The 22,173-nt window shown below is 38.2% G+C and overlaps 1 protein-coding gene across 2 annotated transcripts in view; it reads left to right on the top strand.

The window, feature by feature from the left end:
• MIB1 (MIB E3 ubiquitin protein ligase 1) overlaps positions 1 to 22,173 on the top strand; it is an 80,968-nt gene that overhangs the window by 16,839 nt on the left and 41,956 nt on the right. For both annotated transcript variants that reach the window (XM_054058531.1, XM_009563246.2), the window contains exons 5-11: positions 7,766 to 7,832; positions 10,741 to 10,945; positions 12,496 to 12,679; positions 12,927 to 13,071; positions 14,392 to 14,525; positions 15,572 to 15,679; positions 20,144 to 20,341. In XM_054058531.1, coding sequence (XP_053914506.1) covers positions 7,766 to 7,832; positions 10,741 to 10,945; positions 12,496 to 12,679; positions 12,927 to 13,071; positions 14,392 to 14,525; positions 15,572 to 15,679; positions 20,144 to 20,341 — 1,041 coding nt within the window. The remainder of the gene's footprint in view (positions 1 to 7,765; positions 7,833 to 10,740; positions 10,946 to 12,495; positions 12,680 to 12,926; positions 13,072 to 14,391; positions 14,526 to 15,571; positions 15,680 to 20,143; positions 20,342 to 22,173) is intronic.

Genomic DNA, 22,173 nt, shown 5'->3' with positions numbered 1-22,173 from the left:
TCTAAAAGGACACAAAGGGTAAAATGCATGGTGGGGGAAGGGTAGTAAGAATAACTTGTTGTGCTTTATTATCCTGCTTTTGTAATTTCCTTTGTCAGTTTGCATGCTATTTGTCAGGTCATTGTGAATACAGCTGTATGGATCATGCATATGTATTAGGAAGAAAGTCTGATTTGGGAATTTATAAAACGTGAATAACTTAAGGTTACAGGCTGGTTTCTGCAGGAGTATAGTAAATATTTACATTGTATACGTTATTATCTTACTATGCTACTGTTGTGCTTATATTAAAATTGAGAAATGAAAAAGAAGCTCAGTCAGGAACTTTGTGAAGACCCTGTTTCTTTAACTCACAAACTTCAGTTCACTACAAATTTTGGTGTGATTTCTTCAAGATCTGTAGTCTTTAAATTATTGGCAACACTCAGAATTGCCTCGAGAGCAATTTTTTTTTTGTCACTGGAAAGGTGTTGAATTAAATTACAACCATAATTTGCTTTAGCACTAGATTTTTCTTTTTCACTTCCTATTCTCTGCATCTGCTTCTATAGCTTTAGAGAGAAAATAGGTCAGGCGCTATCCTAAGTGCCTTCTGTTGCTCGGTTTTCTTATCCTCATGTGGGTCATGGAAAGGTTGTGTTGATTATCAGCTGCTTGTAACATCTTAATTAGCATTTTCTGTGCATGATTTTTGTTTGATGCTGCAGAGGAAAACCTTGTTAACTATGCATTGAAGTGTCATCTTGTCAGATATCAGTAATAAAATGTTAAACAACGACTATTTTTTTGGAAGTAAAATATTTTGCCTTATAGCCTTACTTGAAGTAAAGTATTCTTATAATAACACATAAATACTATATACCAATTATGCAGTAAACACATATTTTGGTATGAGGTTTCAAAAGAGTAAACATCTTTAGTGCAGGTCAGCTTTTCTGATACATAAAGACGCTAAGGATAAAATGTAAGCTGGTATTGGATTATAACCTTTATTATAAAGAAAATGCTTTATGCACTGGCAAAAGTAAAAGAAAGTAGTGCTGTGTAATATAATATTATTAAACCAGTGATTGGTACCTTCCGCCTTATATTTGATTGCGATGCATGGAAAAGGAACATTATAACAAAATCTAGATTGAATGAGATACAGATTAACTGGTATTTTTTGTTGTGATTTCAGTTACTATGTCAAAATTCATGATGAGATAGGAGCTCTGTGGAATCATTAAAGATTCCTCTGGCCTCAAAAAAAAAAATTTAAGATAAGTCATATTCTGTTCTAAAATAATTATTCTCTTAATAATAAAAAGATGTTTATTATTTGTAATCAACGGCCTCTGTTGCTAGGCTGTTGCCAATACATGTTAGATATTTCTAGAATACTTGATAAACTTGTGCAACTGTAAATTTGAATAGGGGTGACCTTTCCTGTAAGATTTGCACAAAATATTTGGTCAGTCATTTAATTAACAACAAAAAACTACTACCACATTTGTGAAACTACATGTGTATATATATTATAGGACAATATATATGTAATGTATGTGCATCATATATATAAACAGGATAATTTGAGGCTTCATATGTAGTGCTTGCTTGATTGTAGTCCATTCCTACAATAATTTTATCTTTGTCGGACACATCAAATGCTATTTTCACTTCAGACAGAATGGGTTCTTGGATATCTGTGGCAAAAATGCATTTGAATGTAAAGCTAAATTTTATGACTCATTGCTTGCTAAAGATTTAATTCATGATTATTATTATTTACTATAATACTACTTTATTGCCATTGTGTAAAGCTGACCAATAGGCTGTCAAAAAGTTCATATGAAGTTGAAGTAAACTTGTCTTGGGGCTTAAAAGTTGGATGAGCATGTCCAGAGAACATGGAATGAGCCATACTCAGTGTGTACCCATGTAAACACTGCTGGGAAGAGACCCCTGCTTGCAAATGAGTAACACTTGACTCAGCTGCCAGTGAAGCTGATGAGGGAAACACAGTAAGTCAGGATTGCTTGTTTGATAGCTGACAGGCTGCATCTGGTCCTCAAAATTAATCTAGCTGGCCTGCCAGCTTTTCCTTGGGAGAGACGAGGATTGGCTGGTGGGACAGCAGGTGCTGGCTGAAAACTTGCATTTATTTGTGGTCAGAAACCTTAGAGGTTTGTTTTTTTTTGAATTTGTTGTTCTTGTGTTTACATATAAAGTGGCTGAGAGGTGCATCTTGCCTTTTTTTGTGAGGCCTGGTGTTTAAATCTGGGAGTTTCTGCTGCCACAGGCCACACATGCCCAGACTGAAATCTGTTTTTATGGTACTGATAGGTTGAATAATGTTTGCTACATCTATAGGAGGAACAAAGTTCCATTGGCTAATATAGTTATTGACACTGCTCGCATTTCGTATCTGTATGTGTTCAGATTTTAGAGCCCAACCAAGCTGTGAAACGTGTTACCTGCTTTAGAAATGTGTGAACATAGCCTTCTGCGATAAAAAGATATGCTGTGTGGAATTAGAGAGTTAATGAGAAGATTGTAATTTAGCTTTTTTGACTTGTTTCTAGTTTTTATTTCTTTCTGTCACTAAGCTGAGGATGTAAAGGTGATAACTTCCATTGGTTTTCAGTAAACATATTTTACTGTTTTATTAATAGAATGATTTTGCTATAAAAGCTTAAGAAAATAGTTCCATCAGCAGTAGAGCTCTAAATCTGTTTCACTATTTAGGAATTGGTTTTGTGCTGCCAGATAAATTTCTTTGCTCTTGCCTTTTTTGCTGTGATTAACCTCCTCTTCTTACTTTTCATTATGGAGGATCTTCCTTTCATCTGTGTAGTCTCTGAAAGAAGTAACTGCAGTTATCATCTGTCACTGTTGCAGTAATCTGGAAACCGTCTGTGTTTGTGTACTTTTTTTGCACAGATTTGGAGTAGTTGAGTGCATAAAGGAAATTGAGAAGGCTCCTTGCCCTTTTGTTTTTGGCGTTGCTTTAAACTTTCTTGTCCTGATTGATGTAATGTCTGTTTATCAACATTTATTTGGGTTACTCTTCTAGAGTAATTTCAGGGATTATCTTTAAGATTTTGAGAACAGTTTATTAACACCTTTATTTTAAATAAAAGCAAAGTAAGGCATACTAGACGTCTTAGCATACTAGACATTGCAGAGGAGTGTTACAGAATGTACAGGAACACGCTTTCTAGTGCAGTTACAACTGTTAGATATGTAAGGTAAATCAGATCTTCAGCTCTCCAGTCCTTTATCTTGTCCCCAATGTGTTCAAGGTGAGGGATTCCCAAAGGAGCAATAAGAACTTTCATTATTAGTTTAGTGTCCTTCTGTTGCTTCTAGAATGGTAATCAAAACTAGATTAAAACACAGAAATGTGAATTTTGGCCACCTTTATACACACAGTAGGTGGTTTTTATTACATTATTCACAGTGTAGCCAGAAGTAGGTACTTTGTTGTTTTGGAATCCAAAGAGAAGGAGATATTTCTCTATACCTTGTGCATTTGTTTGCGTTTGCTCAGGGACTTTGTTTTACTTCTTGTTTACATAGTTTTATTTATCTGCAGTCTCAACCAAGCCAAGCTTTTCATGTCTCTGTAACTGAGTTGGCCTAGAAACATGTTAACCAGAAATGTACTTACTGATCCTTTTCCAGTTTTATGTACAATTTTAACCCCTATGGAAGACTTTTTAAAATAATCTTTGTTAAAATTATAAAAACTTTCCATGTGTAACTTTTTTTAAGTGCTTGTAGTGTCAATACAGTAGGGTTACGAACCATTCACTCCGTATTTGCCTGAAGTCCAGTTTCTTCTGTAAGAAGCTGTTGCTGCTGTTTATCACCTCTTTCGCACCTCTTTATCATTTCAGCAGCTTTCTCTGCTGTCTTCTACTTTCTGTTTTTACTGCATTCACTTTTGTCAGCATCTTGAAACTCGAAAACTATGAGTTCGTTAAACTGGAAATACGACATTTCTTATAAACCTTTAGGTAAAATTTACGGATTTAGTTGGTCCCTCGTTGTCTTAATTATGTGTCAAAGCAGCAGGCACTGGACTTTCTCAATTTGCTCTGCAAGGCCTTATTTCCTTGCCAAAAGCTGTTGTGAGTTTAAATACTTAAAATGACCTGTGCAGGGTGTTCATTGCTACCTCAGACACCTGCAGCTGTGGAACCATTCCTGCTGGTATATCTGCAAGTTCAGTATTAATTTCTGTCCAGGTATTTACTGCTGATGTTATATGCCATTTCAGTGCATCTGGGTCAAACATTCTCCCTTTTCTTAGCAGCACACCTAGTTTCCTTGTCAAGTCTTTAGGCTTGTCTCCTTGATTTTAATGGCTGGCATTCCATATTGATCAGAATAACTTAACAGTAATTCCAGTAGGCATCTGCTCCTTCAGCATTGTTTTCCTTTCCAAGGTCAGGGATAATGGTGCTTTTATACCATCTGCCGACACTGCTGGTGTTGCCGTCATGTACATTTTTTCATTCCCTGAAGTTTTTATGATGATGAAATTGCTGCTGTTTTTTCAATGATGTAATTGGAGGGTAAGTCAAAGTAAACTGTTGTGTTTTCTGTATTACACGTTTGGCTGAGCAGGTCATCTTCATGTAATCCAGTCACACACAGATGGAATGCAAAGAGTTTTTTGCAGCAAGTGGAAGACAGATGCTGGGAGACCACAGTTCTCTGCTGTAGGCAAAAGCCATTATTAGCCGCTGTTTATGTGTGTCAACTGATCTGAAAGTCCTGCTGTGCAATGTTTTGTGCTCATGCCATTCCTTAAGTTTTCATTCCTCCTTAACTGGAACTCCTGTCTCTTCTCGAACTTCAATTCCACAAAATCTATAGCTCATTTTTCTGTTTTTTTGAAAGAATCCTCTTCAAGTTTCATTGCATTTCTCCATCAAGTTTGTTTTCATCTTTACACACTTGTCTTGTATTTACACCCAGCCTGACCTCTTTCAGCACGTGGTGTCACCATGAGTCTTATGTTTGCATTTTAATGTCTCCTGTGTTTTGATACATTCCCTTTTGTACTTGTATGTCTTGCCTCCAAATGATCCGCTGTTTCATTTACAAGACTTAGGGAGACTCACAAAATTTGTGAAAATCCCAGTAGAGTTCTCGGAAGTGGGGTACCGCTGAGCTGTTGGAGTGAGCATGAGAGCTGGCAGCAATGATGCGCCGGCAGCCTGGTGTGGCCGGACCTTGGCTGTGTTTGTGCTTCTTTCTCATGAGAGGGGTCTCTCCCCATGCAGTCCCCAGGGGGAGGATGACCAGGAGCTTAACACCACACCCTGTTTTTTTTACTTAAACTACTTGGGCAGAAGAGGGCTTCCCTGGAAGCCCCATCCCTGGAAGTGCTGAAGGCCAGGTTGGATGGGGCCTTGGACAGCCTGGTCTGGTGGGACGTGTCCCTGACCATTACAGGAGTGTTGGAATTAGATCATCTTTAAGGTCCCTTCCAACCCAAACCATTCTAGGGTTACTTTTCTAATAAATATGGTGGCTGAGTGCTAGAAGTAGAATTATAGTTGCTTACCCAGCTTTCGTTGTATTAAACCGCAACCAAGTACAGTGTCCTGTTTTAAAACTCCAGGATCTTTATTGGTTTGATTATGTTTTTAAAGACATTTTCAGGCCTTTATGGCATTGATGTTACTTTTGTTAGTAAGTGCTGTTTGCAAAATTGCTGAAGGAACTCTTGGCTGTATGTACAGTGTACATGTGTTAGTTTATTTCTGCCTTGATCTCTGTCAAGTGCTTCGCCTTTCTGTGTGTTTAGTCCTCTATTATTTGGTGAGGTTTATGTAAATAAAATAAGTCTCCTTGGTTTTCTGTGATGCTTAAATCAGACTTTGTTTTGCTGCTTAGTAATCTGACACTGGCTTCACCGTGTAAGTGAAAGGAAGACATGTGAAGCTGAGGTTCAACATGAAGCTGCCACTTAGTTTTCAGACCAAGTATATTATTATACTCCAGAAATAAACTATGCGGACAGAGTACAGGCAGGGTGAAAAATGAGAGCAGATTTGTAGATTTCTGGGTCTTCTATTTTTCCATAAAATTTAAGATGTCTTAACCTGCTTCCTAATAGTTTCAGCTGCAAGATAATAATTAGCCTTTTGCTGAGTATTTTATTTCTTCTAGCTTTTAGCCATCAGCCTGCTCTGTGTGTTAACACCTGCTGTAACACAAGCGATCTTTCACTCAGATTTTGCCTGACTGGGAGTAGAACCATGTAGGACCTTCCCGAGCTCTGTTTTTAATGCTCTAAAGAATGTGAAAACAGCTCCTGGGTGTATACCCCTCCTTGACTTCTGCACAGACAGCTGGTCGTTGCATGACACGGAAAGCTTGTATTCAGCGAGTGAGACCAAGCGCTCCCGGGCACGTTAAATCTCTGTTGGTCTGAGAGAATGAATGAGCTTGCCATCTGGGATGGTCAGCACAGCCCCTTTTGTCTTCAGATGAGTTAAACCCAGCACCTGCCCACCGGGTGGCAGCGTTCTGTCGCAGGCTGGCTGCTGCCAGGCTGGACAAACTCATCCTCTGGTTTATCACAGGGTTTGAAAATAATGAGATTTATTCGCTCTTCGTCTGGCTGCTTTCATCACTTTTTGAAAAAGTGGTGGTACATTCTTCATAGATCGGGATTTATGCTGAATTTTATGTTGTTTCTGTCTGCTAAGCAGTTACAGGTCACTGAGAGTTCATCAGGGCCTTGGTAATTTGGGAGATTTGAGACTTTTCATTTTAATCCTTTCATAGAAGCACAGTCTGTCAATAAATTTGTGTGTCGGGAAAAACAATTGTTGAAGTATTTTTTTAGTTCTGCTTGATTATATCATAAATGCCACCGGTCCTTTATTTCCTCCCCCATTCGATGGAATATTCTGGCACATTTTGCAAAGTTTTCTGCCTCCTTTCCAACTCATCTTGCAACGAAATGCCTTTGTTTAGTGAGAATTGTTCTGCAAGGAGCAATGGCAGACGGGCAGATGGTAAGCATTTGGCTTTAAGGGTTACACAGGGGAAAAAAAACTAGAGGAAAGGAGAATTATAGGACCTCTGCTAGCTTATGAATTGAAGATGCTTATCACACTTGAAACGTCTGTTTCTTGGCGAATATGAAACAGAGGTTTTCTGAAGGATGAAGTTTAGAACTTTACTCTTTAAAAAGATGATGTTTAGCTCAGCATACTATGGGTTTTTTTTAAACTAATATCCTTGTTTTCTGTATATTCTTAATTGGAAATTCTTCTTTGTAGAAGAATTTGTGTGCCAGGTTTTCTTCTCCAAGTTAAACATCTGTTAAGAAGGGTTAGGAAGAGGAGGCAGCACTGGCAGGCATTAAATGTTTGGTACAGGAAGAGCTGTGGCTTTGATCGCTGTCTGCAAATTTTTTTTTTCTTTCTGTGCTTGTGTTCACACACTTTTTTTAAAAAGGAAAGATGGGTTATAGAGCACTTCAAGGGAGCTGTGTGTTATTCTAATACATTTATTTGAATTAAAAATGTCTTATCCTTTATAGACTTCTGTATTGGTAAAGTTAAAATTTTGAGAATGACAAGGTTGATAGATTGGGAAGTGTTTGAGATTATGTGCATCGGTAATGAATTTTTTTTTGTACACCTAATTTTTAGTTGTTCTTTATTGAGTGTGTTTCAGTTCTAGTTTCACTGACTTATGTTAACCTGGAGTCTCAATCAGTGAGGACTAAAGCTGTCTCAATCTCTCTCCATAGTCTGACCTGAAATGTGTCCAAGATGCCAAAGGAGGCTCCTTCTACAGGGACCATTGTCCTGTGTTAGGTGAGTTGAAGATAAAGTAAATTTATCTTGATGTATGTTAATTATACCTAGTCTGGGTTCTACTTCCTTTTTTGAATGTTATCTAAAAGGGCTTTCCTTAACCAGTGAAATGTAAATGGTAGCATTTCTATACAATAATAATTAATTGTTGGCACTGTTATAAATGCATTTGGTGTTGAGATCCAAGTGGATGTTAAGTGCTGCCTAGGGAATAAATTGTGTCACATCTTATGTACTGTATTTCTAAGGAGCCAAACATGGCTGTATGTTCTCACAAGACTGTCTTAAACATTCAGAGATTAATTCAGTGAATTAGCATGTGCGTGGCCATAGATAGGAGTCATTCAAACATACAGCTTAAGCTGTTATATTATATTGTGAAATCATGGCTGAGGTTTTACATATCAGCTATTGCCTTGACTTCTTTCTCTAGTGTCTTGGCTAGGCTGTACAGGTGTGCAGTGTATTATTAAAAAAGTAGTTTCCGGGGGTTTTGAAATATGGGCACGTTGGGATAAATTTTATAGGTAATTAGACACAAATTTCTTTATTATTAAAATGTATTTTCTTGGCCACGCACTTGGTCGTAAAGCTGGATGCTATCTATATAAGAAGATTTTGCTTTTCTTCTTATGTGTCTTATTATATTTCAATACATAAACTTAGCTGATAATACTGGCTTTCCTAAAGTAATGAGAATTCTCTCTTTAATAGTCTTCATCTAATTCCTTGCACAAATACTTGCAGCACCATTCTTTCATTCACAGCATTGGTGAAAAAGGTAAAGGTCTGTTTTGTTTACAAAAAAAAACCCCTACAGTTGTCCAAGAATTCACTTAGGTATTTAATGTCAAGTCCATGAGTTACTTGGAAGTAAAAAGCCAAGGTACGCTGATCTTTGTATCTTGCTTCTGTACTTAAAATTAATTATTTTAATTGGATGTGATTAAAAACAGAAAAGTAGTAATAGGAACCTACTGGTTCTTTATTACACAGGTAAACAGGTTCTTATGTAGGCGTTTTGTTTGTTTTGGTTCTTGCTTTAAAAGTAAAAGTCTGTTTTCTGCATGTAGCATACTTTTAGGGTAGTTCTGTGTTTGAAGACATGAGTATTAATTGCTAAAGATGGTAGGAGACTATTCTTTGTTCAGTTCTTCCCCTTCCACTATACTAAGTTGCTGTTAATGGATGAGATGAACTCAGTTCATCATTCTTACGAGATTATTCTCAGTCTTGTCAGTCATTCTCTTTGTTAGAACATCTGCCCCTTTTATTTGTCTTCTGAGCATAGTTCACAGATACGCTCATGCTGTGAATTTAAATGTATGCTTGCATTACGAACTAAAAAGTTATTTTTTGAAGCTTTGCAGTATTTGAAGTAGAGTGCAAATAATACTCCAGCAGGGGCCTAATTAATACGGAATAGGTATGTAGTTGGAGCAAGACAGTGGGACTGATTCTGTTTGATACCACATCAGTGACCTTGATGATGAGACAGAATACGACCCCAGACAATGTGCAGCTTGGCAGAGGGTGTGGTTGAAAATAGGGCTTTATTCATAAGAGCCTCAAGGAAGTGAAGAATTCTGTGAATAGAGACTTTGTGGACTTCAACCAGAAGTGCAGTTTTGCATTCTGGTTGGAATAAGCCTATGTTCCAGGAATTCCCAGAGTGGGAATTGTGATGCCTGCATGAGGAGCCTTCCTGAGGAAGACTTGGGTGTTGCAGTGAGTACCAAACTGAACGAGGCAGCACTGTGCCATCATTACAAATAAGGCAGATTTCACAACAGGCTATATTAGGAGGCCGGTGGGCAACAGAGTAGGAAAAGTTATTGTCTGACTCTTCTCAGAGGTTTTGAGACTGTGTCCTATTTGTCATTTCCTCTTCCCTCCCTGCACTTTTGAGAAAATGTAGAGGGTCTGATGGTGGCCTGCTAACGTGGTCAAGAGACTGAGAGAACGTAAATTGCAAGGAGGAGGAGCTGGACTTGTTTAGCCTGCAGGAAGGAGGTTAGGAGGGAATCTACAAGCCACCCACAACCAGTTTGAACCGTGGATGAAAAGAGTGACACTGAAATTTCAGTAGTGACAGGTAGCTTAACAAATGATAGTGACCTTAAAATGTGGCTCACGGTTTGGATCACATACTGAAGAAACTTTCTATTACACCTGTAGCTCCATATTGTAGCACTGAAAAAGTTACTTTGAGAGGCTGTGGAACCTCAATCCTTGGGGGCTTTCAGGACTTGGATAGACAAAGTCATAGGTGACCTCAGCTGGTTGTTAGTTCAGCTTTGTGTGGGGTATCAGACCAGATGACCTCCAAAGACCTTTTCCGCCAACTAATGTTTCTGTAATTCTTTGCTGGCTTGGTTCTCTTCCTTTCTTAGACCGATCTCATCAGGGTGGTCTGGAATGTTTGACGTCTATCAGCTCTCTACGGAGTGAGTGCCGTATCAGTAGCTTTTCTGAAGGATTATTCTTTAACTTTTTGTGCTTTGCAGGAGTGGCTATTTTCCATGTTACTTGCATTTTATTGCAAGGTGCAAACTGAAAATAGTGTTCAACCTGTAGGTCTTTTAACTAATAACAGGACAGAAAGAAGTCACTGGATGGCCATAGAAGTCAAAGTTCATTGAGCATTCATTCACGAACGTGCTGCTTCTTCAGCCAGAGGTGTTGTTCAGTATTTACCAGTGTCATTGTTATTTGCCTTAAACTTAACAAGGAACATGCAATTCCATAAGCCAGTGCTTCAGAGTTCTTTTTTTCACCTGTTCACTCCCTTTTGGTTATTGGCCCCTATAGTTTCAGAGATACCAGGAGTTATGTCTCAGAAATGAATTTCCGTTCTTTAGATGACTTGGAAAAATAGTGTGATCATTTTCCTCTTATTCCATTTCAGGTGAGCAAAATGGCAACAGAAACCCTGGTGGGCTTCAAATTGGTGACCTTGTAAACATTGACCTTGATTTGGAAATTGTGCAGTCTTTGCAGCATGGTCATGGAGGGTGGACTGATGGCATGTTTGAAACCTTAACAACAACTGGAACAGTATGTGGCATCGATGAGGACCATGACATTGTAGTACAGTACCCAAGTGGCAACAGGTTTGTTATGTAGCACTTCTTTGCCTTCAGCAGTTGTGATCACGTGGTGCCAGAAACTTTCTGCTCTCCTTTTCTGTCTATTAGATTTTCTTGATAATTTTATATTCCTTCTACAACGTGTGATGAGGACTTAACCTTCAAAGATGCTTTAGTGGAAACGGAAGTTTGTGTCTCTGAGTTGGTGAAAATTTGAGTCCAAAATAATAAATGATGTTCTGGACTAGATTATTTCCAAAATGTCATGTTTTATTCCATTATTTCATTTTTAATTACCAAGTATCGCATGGTTCCAAAGGGAATGATAATTGCAGTGTGTTGCAGGTTTTCAGGGAGATGGCTTAGGAGGATGGGTGACAAACTTTTTTACGTTGGGTGTCTTGTCTAATGTAGAGCAACCTTGGCATGATCCTCGGTCTGGCACTTTCTTGTTCAAAGGTGTGTTAGTTTATGTAAGTGTGGACCGAGAATGGGCAGTGTTGGGGAAGCTGTTGCCAAAACCCCTCCCTGAAAGCAGTTCAGGTTAGAAGTATGAGCTATGTCCATGCAAACATGAATCAAACCCAGCTGTACAGCTGGATCTGAGATAGTACGTCTGTGTGAGTTAGTTACCTTGCTCGTAAGTGTTGGGCTTATCTTTTAGACGCTGTTAATTAGTATTATAACATTTCAGTTGTACCTGGGCACTGACCTGTTCAGTTTGTCCAGAATGGATTAACAGTGCATTTTCATACAGGCTTTCCTTCAAGATATTGTTTGTTAATATTGCAAAGTAGCACAAGGCAAAGCTGTTTTCACAGCTAACACAAGCTGAAGAGATGCAAGTGGCTTTTCTTCTGACTGTCATGGCTCCAGAGTCAGTGAGTGGAGCTGCTGTGTCTTGTGGTTTCCCCTCTGACTTTGCCCTTTATAGAGATTATCTGATGCTCTTCAACCAAATCAGACAGCTGAATAGAAGTCAACCCCAGACCAAATGGCAGGTAAAGGAGAGATTGCCATATTATGTCTTAGAAGATAATTCAGCATAAAAACAGCTAAATGCCTCCAAAATGGTAAAATTTATAGTACAGATTAGGATAGCTTAAGAACTGAGATGTATCTGGGACAACCATTTGATTGAAGAGCATTTTTTATAGCTGAATGTTGCAGCTTTTGACTCGGGAGGGAGGGGGCAAAATCCCATGCTCTTTCCGTGTTCTTTCCTGACAGCCCAGTCCTTTGTGAGACAGCTTGGATCTTCCCCTTTTCAACCAGAGTCATCTTCTTCTCTTACTGGAAATATAAATAAATGGTACAGCTACTTTCAGGACTCTACTGTTTTGTGTCAGTTGCTTCCCTTAGGCAGGATATTGCTTCGTTTACAAAGGTACATCTCTGATGATCACCCTGGAAATATTCAGCTAATGAGCCACAGATAATTATTGACAGCAAGTATGCCGTAGTACCCAATTGCAGAAAAATTGTAGGCATACAAGTAGAATCTCGTGCGACAGTTTTGAACGTGTATTTTGCTTTGCATGTTTAAAATCTACTTTAAATGATTCATTGCTTAGGTGGACGTTTAATCCAGCTGTTCTCACCAAAGCCAATGTTGTGCGAAGTGGAGATGCTGCTCAAGGTGCAGAAGGAGGTACCTCTCAGTTTCAAGTGGGTGACCTTGTTCAAGTATGTTATGACTTAGAGCGAATCAAGCTTCTTCAGAGAGGTCATGGAGAGTGGGCTGAAGCAATGCTTCCTGTAAGTAGTTGTATGTTAGAATGGTAAAACTGGTATAATAGTTATGATTAGTAACAATACCTGGAGGTTGTGGGAATCCAAGCCTTTTTCTTCTAAGTTAGAGAAAGTGTATTTCATCAAACATAGTGTAATACTTGCTCAGATGTAGTAATCTGCTTCATAAAGTTTGTGACTTGCTATAACAGCTTTCAAATTTCTGAGTATTTCATTTTAGTATTATTTGCATTTGATGTTTTCTTTAATGCAGACTTTAGGTAAAGTTGGTCGGGTCCAGCAGATCTATTCAGACAGTGACTTAAAAGTAGAAGTTTGTGGGACATCTTGGACATATAATCCAGCAGCTGTCTCAAAGGTGGCATCAGCAGGATCTGCTATAAGTAATGCATCTGGTGGTAAGTTTGAAGAATAATCAGTAATGTATGCTTGGGCAGTATTTGTATTAAAAATTAATAAGCGCCAGTACATAGTTTGTATGCAAGGTTAATAATACTCAGACTTGGCATAAAATCAATGAATCATTTGGTTGGAAAAGACCTCCGAGATCTAGTCCAACTGTACTTATACACTATTAAACCATATCCCAGAGCACCTGTCTTTTAAATACAAATATAGCATTTGGCTACTTGATGCTATCCCTTGAAGAAGGATGCAAGAAAAAGCTTGGCACTGGTGCGGAGATGTTGGTTGTTGTTATCTTGATAAGGTGCAGAATCTTGGCACTGGTGTGGAGATGTTGGTGGTTGTTGTCTTGATAAGGTGCAGAATCTCCAAATCTAATTTGGGTTTCTATTTGACCACAGTTCAGATTTGTCTTTGGAGGTCTGCTCTAAAGACTTCAAAATCTAAATGTTAGGGAGGGCCATCAGATGGGAATAGGGAATAAGGCACAAAGAAGGTGTCTCTGGCTGTAGCAAACAGACTCCTTGTTTAATAGGTGGTGAGGGATCTGTTGCAATCAGTTACTCAAGGATGATATTCCTTCCTTAAATTTTGTCTTAAGATTTGGTTAGACATCCTTTGACTGGATACAGTGGGATTTATTTTTTTTCATGTCTGTGTAATCATATTTCACTCCTCTTGAACTTGTTCTCATTCATCTAATAATGAGGCAGAAAGACTATCCCATGCATTTCATGTTCTGTTGGCTGTTTCACAGATCGATTAAAGCAGTGGCTTCCCTCTTTTTGGGTAGCTAGTTGTTTTTTCCTCTTCATATATTTGCCTTAATGCCAAGAGACTTTTCTACATTATTTTCTACGCTTTTTCATAGGAAGGCATAAATACAATGAGTTTTCTGCAATCAAAATAAAGTCACAGTGGCTGTAAAACTAGCTTGAAGAGGAATATGAGTTTCAGATTAGAGGGCAGCATAATACCTTAAATTAAGCTAGATGACTAAAAAGCCTGTAAAATCAATATGTAAATTCATGTTTTTACTTCCTCCCCACCCTTCTGTATTTTGTAGTAGACAAGCTATTTGTGGTTCAATCAACTTTGTTTTGAACTGCCTGATGTGACAGTCTCAGCTGTCTAAAGGGTATCAGGGTGCAACACTTACTTAGAACTGAATAATAACTTACAGCTGCCGTTTTGTGGTGGTTTGTGTATCACTATGTGCATGCCTTCAGAAATGTGGCGAATTTAGCTGTTATTTTTCTGTTCTTGTGTGATTAGAATAGTAATCATAATTGTCCTTTGTTTAATAATTACAGAGAGATTGTCCCAGCTCTTGAAGAAATTATTTGAAACCCAAGAATCTGGAGATCTCAATGAAGAATTGGTTAAAGCTGCTGCCAACGGAGATGTTGCTAAAGTGGAAGACCTGCTAAAGAGACCAGATGTGGATGTGAGTATTCTTGTTTGGGACTGGATTCTGGGGACCCGTAAGACTGAGGGAAGTGAAGCTGTCATGAGCACTCCTTGCCATTCACTGGTATGTCTGCATAATAGTGGTACAGTTGGTTCCAGTGTCTCTTCTCCCATTTATTATCCTAAGAAATGTGTTGAGGGGTGTGTGAAAATAGCACTTTATACCTTTTACACTGGACAGATTTTGTGTTCTGTTGTCTGCTGTGAATTAAAATGCCTTCCAACATCTGTCTGCCAGAGTCAGGGCAGAGAACCAAGCACTCAGAATTAGTGAAGGGTCTTCAAGTTCTTTGGTTTCAAGGGAATAAAAGGAAAGAGGGTAGATTTTTGGGGCTTTTTTTGCTGCTGTTGTGGGATTTGTTTTGTTTTTGTTTTCTGAACTTGTAAGATAGGTTGTCTAATCTTGCTTACTGTCAGATTCCTTTTACCAACTTATCTGATCACATGGTAGTGAAAAATCTAAATAAAACACCTAAAAATTATAGGACTTGGTTCAGGAAACACGTTTTGAAATAGATCAGATGTTTTTTTCACTACAGCAGTAGTAGTTCTTTCAGATAAGAGACTGAACTCTCAGTTCTGAGGATATATTTGTAGCTCAAGATTATACAAAACGTGGTATTTTGTTCAGACTGACTCCTGTTGTTGCCATAAAGTAGAAAACGAAGTTAACTATACTATAGAGCAGAGGACTGGTATCATTCTGAGACCTGTTCTCAAATCTTGTCTTTATAATAGCTCAAAGATAAGTTTTTAATCCAACTGTAGTTGAGTTCTTAATGTTTGAAATAAATCCATTTCTTGCTTCTTTCCTACAATCTAGTTAATGCTACAGAAATTAAATAGAGAAGAGCTAGGATTTTATCTGTACGTGCTAGGAAGGCATCTCTCTAAAAATTGATACTTTCATATGCATGCTTTTGCTTTAAGTTTTCTAATACACTTACATGCATGCTGCTAAAGTGTCGTATAAGGGGGTGTGTGTATCTTGCAACTTTTCTCAAAGTATTGATGTGCTTCCAGGTGAACGGGCAATGTGCTGGACACACAGCTATGCAAGCCGCTAGTCAGAATGGCCACGTCGATATTTTGAAGTTGCTTCTGAAACAGAATGTGGATGTAGAAGCAGAGGTAACCTAAATATTTCAAAATACACTTTGTGTCTCCTTAATTTTTAAACTTTGCTGCACGCGGATGTAACAATTCTGTTGGAGTTGCCTTCTTTTCAAATGTCAGAGTGAAAAACTGCTTCTCTTGCTCTGATTGTTCCCAAATTAGCCTCCCACTGACAATGTTACAAAGGGTTAATATCCAGTTTTCTGTTCTGTTCTGCTCAGACTTATTTAGTTCAGAAAAGTAGTAACAGTATCTTTGGGTAGGAGCTGCTAACTCTTCCGCCAGTTTTTTGAATTGGTTTGGTTTTCTTTTTTTTTTAACTTCACCCAAAATGTAAAGATTTGTTTACTTTTTTCAGGATTGGTTGAGTAAATGATCTATGGGTGTACTACGTTTTGAGTAAATTTTGCCTTGTTTACTTACCCACAGTGCACTGGTCTTGCAGTTTTGCTTATTTTGTGAAGCACAAGAGTGATCTCAAATTTCTCTTATTGAGAATATAAATTAAAGCCTAACAGAATGCTTAGAACTTAATAGTGTGCCCAATTGTATGCATAACAGAAAAATAACTGTCTACTTGGGCATTTAGCTTTGTGCTGTATTTGATAGACTGAAATAGCAATGTGTTAATACATTAGTGAAGCAATGATGTAATCTTTGGAACTAAAATTACTTCTATATTCACAGCTACACCATAACTTTATAAAGGTTTTCTGCTAAATGGTAAAGATGGCTGAGATTTTATGCAGTACTTAACTTGCTGTGGTCTGATTTCTGTGAGATAGCTTCCTTTCAGAAGTAGTGCTTTCACTGCGGTAGGTGGCCTGTACTGTTACAAACTGAAGTAAGCTGTTTTTCATCTGTACTGTGGGATCAAAGCTGCTCTATTAATCAAGTGGTGGACTGATACTTTCTTCTCTCATGTAAGGAAGGGTTAGTAGCATTAGAGAGGGAAGCGGAATTACTGGTTACACAGCTTCAAGATATAATACACCTGGTAATCAGTTAGCAGTAGAATTGTTAAGAGTTCCTGTTTGCTCAGTCTTTGGAAGTATCATAACAGTGCCATTGGAAAATATTTTCAGTGATTTTATTTGAATTTTCAAGCCTTTTCATGTGACTGAGTTTAACTGACGACCATTTTCCTACTTAATTATACAATTGCATTGATTACGATAATGTTAATCACATATATAATATGATTAGAGTAATTATTACGTGTCAGGCTTTAAAATATGTCACCTGTCTGTAAATTAGTGATGTGAAAATGCAGCAGAGCCATCTTATTAAGCAGAGAGCAAAAATTTAGTCATTTACTTCACTGTTGTGGTGTGTGGCATGGAAGCAAAGGATAAAACTCCTTACTCTGCTTTATAGCTCAGTTAGATATATTTACACATAGTTACTGCTGCAGAGTATGTACATTAAAGATGGCATTTTCTGGGAATGCCGTCATTGTCTCCTCTGTGCTTATGTCTCTGGCAGCTTAATGTAGGTGACAAGTGGCCTCTGTTTAGCTAGAAAACAATTTGCTACTGATGGAGCTCAAGAAGCCCAATGTAGAGAGTACATAGGGAAAATATGTAGCCTTCTAGCCTGCAGAAATTAATGGATGTCAGTTATTGTACTGACCATACTGAAAATTTTATGTTGTAGGCATGTTTAGAAATCTATTGCTTTTACTATTTAGATCTAAATATAAGCCTTAAGACAGGTGCTTAATTAGTTGCTAGCTTTTTCTAGGTGTATTAATATTCTGTTGTATAGAAACCCTTACTGAAAGGGATGTCAGGCACTGGAACAGGCTGCCCAGGGGGAGGTAGTGAGTCACCATCCCTGGAGGTGTTTAATAGACAAATAGATGTCGCTCTTGGGGACGTGGTCTAGTGGAGGACATAGCAGGCCTGGGTTGATGATTTGGCTCGATGATCTTAAAGATCTTTTCCAACCAAAACCGTTCTGTGATTCTGTGAAACTATACAGTGAGATTTAGCTCTTGATATTTTTTGTATTGATGCTAAGCTAAAACAAGCACGCATATTCTTGGACTTATACTGTAGGAATTCTGTACATGAAAGTTTTATAAAAATCATCAGATTCTGTCTCAAAATTGGAATGTATTAAAATTGTGAAATATTTAATAAGTTACGAGGTTTGATCAGTATGCCTCTCCATGTGCTTTGCAGACAGCAAATAAGAGAAGACGAATTACTGTGTACCTGTGAAACACAGTGGTCTGTAAATATCCATGTTGTAGCAGTTTAACTGCTGTTATGCTCTTGATAAGTTTCACCTCATGATGATCTTTCTAACTAGATGAGAAATACAGACAAGTTCCCCTTTCTGATCCTTTCCCTTTCCAAATGGGCAAGCTTTGGCTTCTTTAGACTGTTTGTTACATGAGCCTGAGAAGGAATCCTGCTGTCTTAGAAGACAATATTGTAGTGCAAGTTGTTTTGGAAGGCATGAAAATATCTTGTTTTCAAAAGCTATTGAAGCTGCTGTTTAGTGCCCTGTCTTGAAAACCATATTCCTACTTCCAAACATATACGTTTGATAGTGAACAGATAAGTCTTCCATGTTTTTTTTAAGTGCTGTAATGAGCTTTGTTGTTATCTTGTAATTGTGCAAATAGTTTATGCTAAGAATTATTAATGTTTGCGATGACATACGATGGATTAGAAATGTGTGACAGAAATGACTTTGGAAGGATATTGTTGAAGGAGAAGCAAATTGATAAGAGAAGCTAAGCTTACCCAAGAGAGACATCCAGCATGCCCTTGACCAGTCATGATTTCATCTCCTCCTTACAATTCTTGGTGTTTCTGTATTGTCAAAATGAAATCATACAAATACATAGTAATATTCCACTGTGCACAAAAAGTTCATTAGAAACTAGCTTATGAAGTTATTTCATTGAAGCCTTGTGAAGTTATTTTATTCATTGTTACATACCTTCCATTTTACTTTTGTACAGTGTCATTGATGTTGAAATCACTTGATTAACATTTAAGCGTTTCATGCAGTACAGTCCACTCTTATGGATGTTAAAATAACCCAAACTGACGAAGTCATTACATACTCTAATTCTCAGTTTGCATGAAACTGAAACAAACTGAATTTAATCAGAGCTTTAGTGTTCTGAATCACCAGCGTAAAATCAGAACTTCTAATTAATTTCAGCATCAATCCCAAATTTCTTTTAGAAAATTTTAACTGAAAAATAAGACACGTATAACAAACCCTAATAAATATCAGCTTAATTGTATGAACAGGGCAGTTCTCTTGCCTTATACAGGGGTTAGGACAACCCCAAGGACAAATACAGGCTGCGTGGAGAATGGATTGAGAACAGTCCTGAAGAGAAGGACTTAGGAGTGTTAATGGATGAGAACCTCAACATGAGTTGACAGCGTGTGCTTTGGCCCAAACGTATCCTGGGCTGCATACAAAGAAATGCGAGCATCGGGTTGAGGGAGGGGATTCTGCCCTTCTGCTCTGCTCTTGTGAGACACCACCTGCAGTGCTGTTTGGTTCTGGAATCCTCAGCATAGGAAGGACGTGGATCTGCTAGAGTGAGTCCAGAAGAGGGCCATGAAGATGATCAGAGGATTGAAGCACCTCCCATACGAGGACAGACTGAGAGAGTTGGGATTGCTCAGCCTGGAGAAGAGAAGGCTGCAGAGAGACCTTATAGGAACCTTCCAGTACCTGAAGGGGGCTACAGGAAAGTTGAGGAGAGACTCTTTATCAGGGAGTGCAGGGATAGGATGAAGGGCAGTGGTAAGCAGACGGGGGAGATTTAGATGAGATATTAGGAAGAAATTTTTTGCCTGTGAGGCACTGGAACAGGTTGCTTGAAGAAGTCATGGAAGCCCCATCCCCAGAGGTGTTCAGGGACAATTTGGATGGGGCCTTGAGCAGCCTGATCTGAAGGAAAGTGTCCCTGCCCATGGCAGGGGGTTGGAACTGGATCATCTTTAAGGTCTCTTACAGCCCAAAGCATACTCTGATTTTATATCATGACTTGGAATCTGGAACGCTTTGTGAGTTACAGGAAGGGTCACCTTTGGGGCTTGGATTTTGTTTGTGGGGTTTTTTGTTGGTTGTTTTGTAGGTTTTGTGGTGTTTTTTTTGTTTTGAGTCTTTTTTTATTTGGCACTGGTTATTTGTAATAGAAACCCAAATGAATCCATTTGAATTCCTGATGAACATATCTCACAAAGATTCAGGGCAATTGTTGTATATGATATATCATAAGTCACGGAATGTATGTTTATATACTAACAGATGTTTCATCCTCTGTTGCTGTGGTTTGAACAATTATTTTAATTAGGTATTTGAATGGTACCATGCTTGTCTAATTTTTCCTTTCTCTTTAAAGAAATCAAATAAGTACATTTGTTAATTTTAAATTAATATTTTTAATTGCAAAAGAAATGTGGAATAATGTGTGTCGACTTAACATTTCTATTTTAGGACAAAGATGGAGACAGAGCTGTCCATCATGCAGCCTTTGGAGATGAGGGTGCTGTGATAGAGGTTTTGCACCGAGGCAGTGCAGATTTGAATGCTCGCAACAAACGCAGACAGACTCCACTGCATATTGCTGTCAACAAAGGTCACCTGCAAGTTGTGAAGACTTTGCTGGACTTTGGCTGTCATCCTAGTCTCCAGGTAAAGTAAATATTAATGTAGATTCAACTTTTTAGCTACTGAATGTATGATTTGCTCTGTGTAGGTGATAGAAAACTTATGGAAAATGGGATTGAAAGAAATGGACCTTGCAAAGTTATCTGTCCCAGCTTCTACCCTGACATGTGATCAGCTGTAGTAAAAATGCTATTAAATCTATTTGTTTTCTTGACAGCTGGATAGCCACCTTATTTATTCTAGCCTGTTGATGTTAATTGGAATTTTCAGACTCTAGTTATCTGTAATTACTAACTTTTTCTCCGCATTAATTTCTCTGTTGAATCCACAAGCTGTTTGTTACTTCTGCAAGCTACAGCTTTGCATTTTTTGGCTGCTGATGCTGTGTTAAAAGAAACCTTTTTTCAGAGCTGACCTCTTCATTGATAGTATTGTTTAGCCAGACTCTTTTAAATATTCAGCCTTTTTATCTAAAAAGCCCGCATGCAAAGGGCCTCGAGTACCATAATTTCACAGGGAGTTTTATCTATAATGAATGTTGCGGAAGCTGTAACATGAGTGCAATGTCCTGTTGAGAAGGTGGAGGAAAAACCTGCTATCAGATAGGCAGGCATCCATATTCTGCCTGAGTTGATTTCAGCTGCATGCGGTGCATTAGTAAAACAAATCAGAATGGGGAAGCTTAAAGAGATTTGCAACAGAAAGAAAAAGCTGTAGTGTCTTGAGCAACTCTGTCAGAGTGCAGTGATAGCACGAGGGCTAATGGTTTTAAGCTGAAAGAGTCAAGATTTAAATTAGATATTAAGAAGAATTTTTTTACTGTGTGGGTGATGGGGCACTGACACAGGTTGCCCAGAGAAGTTGTGGATGTCCCATCCCTGGAGGTGTTCAAGGCATGGTTGGATGGGGCTTTGAGCAACCTAGTCTGATGGAAGGTGTCCTTGCCCATGTCAGGTGGATTGGAACTGGATGATTTTTAAGGTCTTTTCCAACCCAAACCATTCTATGATTCTGTAAATAAAGATATACCTTAGTACATTTACCTGCTTGGTTTGCCAAGGTAGTCAGTGACTTTTTTTGAAGCTGTATATCCTCGTAAAAAAAGATGAGCAAACTTTATTGAAATCAGTGAATGTAGTGATTGTTTACCTGCTTCCACCTGGCTTTGTAGGTACTGTCTTGATCATGCTGAGATTGAGCTGCTGGCCAGCTTACGTCCAGACCCTGTTTTTTTTTTGCTGAACGGTAAATACAGTAAGGAGCCTGATGTGTTGAGCCCGATATTGGACGACTGTGTATCATAATGATATATGATATATGAGTAGCTGAAGTGAATGTGCCTGAATTTAAATTATAGAAGTCCATTTCAATTGAATAATTCAGTAAAATGGTGCTATGAAACTCCATCTAGGAAATGTTATTGTCATTGAAAATAATGAGCTCTTGGATCCTGTGTGCTGAGAAACTCCAATGTGCAAATGTGAGTAGGCAATAGATTTGGTGGATGAGAACACAGGGGAGTCAGACTGAGGCATGACTGGAATTTAACTGGCCAGCACTTTGCCCTTCAAGCCAATTCACTGTGAAAACAGAAACATATGTTAGTCTGTAAACAGTAAATTTGGGAAATATGATCAATTAAATCAAATTAAAGCCACATAATTTTGTTTTGGCAAACTGATTCACACTGGTTCAAGTGTTTCCATATTCTGGCACTTACTGTTTGGCAGATTTTTAATTCTCTCTGTAAAGATTGTCAAGATTTGTTTTCATATTAGTGTATTGCTAAAATGTTCAGTTCCTGTGTTAGTCAGTTTGCAGTTGAGTCAGTGTCAGTGACAAAAGACTTCCTGACT

This window comes from Cuculus canorus, chromosome 2 (genome assembly GCF_017976375.1).
Source record: "Cuculus canorus isolate bCucCan1 chromosome 2, bCucCan1.pri, whole genome shotgun sequence".
NCBI lineage: Eukaryota > Metazoa > Chordata > Aves > Cuculiformes > Cuculidae > Cuculus > Cuculus canorus.
The sequence above is the reverse complement of the archived record's forward strand: the minus strand, read 5'-3'. Positions and strand labels throughout refer to the sequence as shown.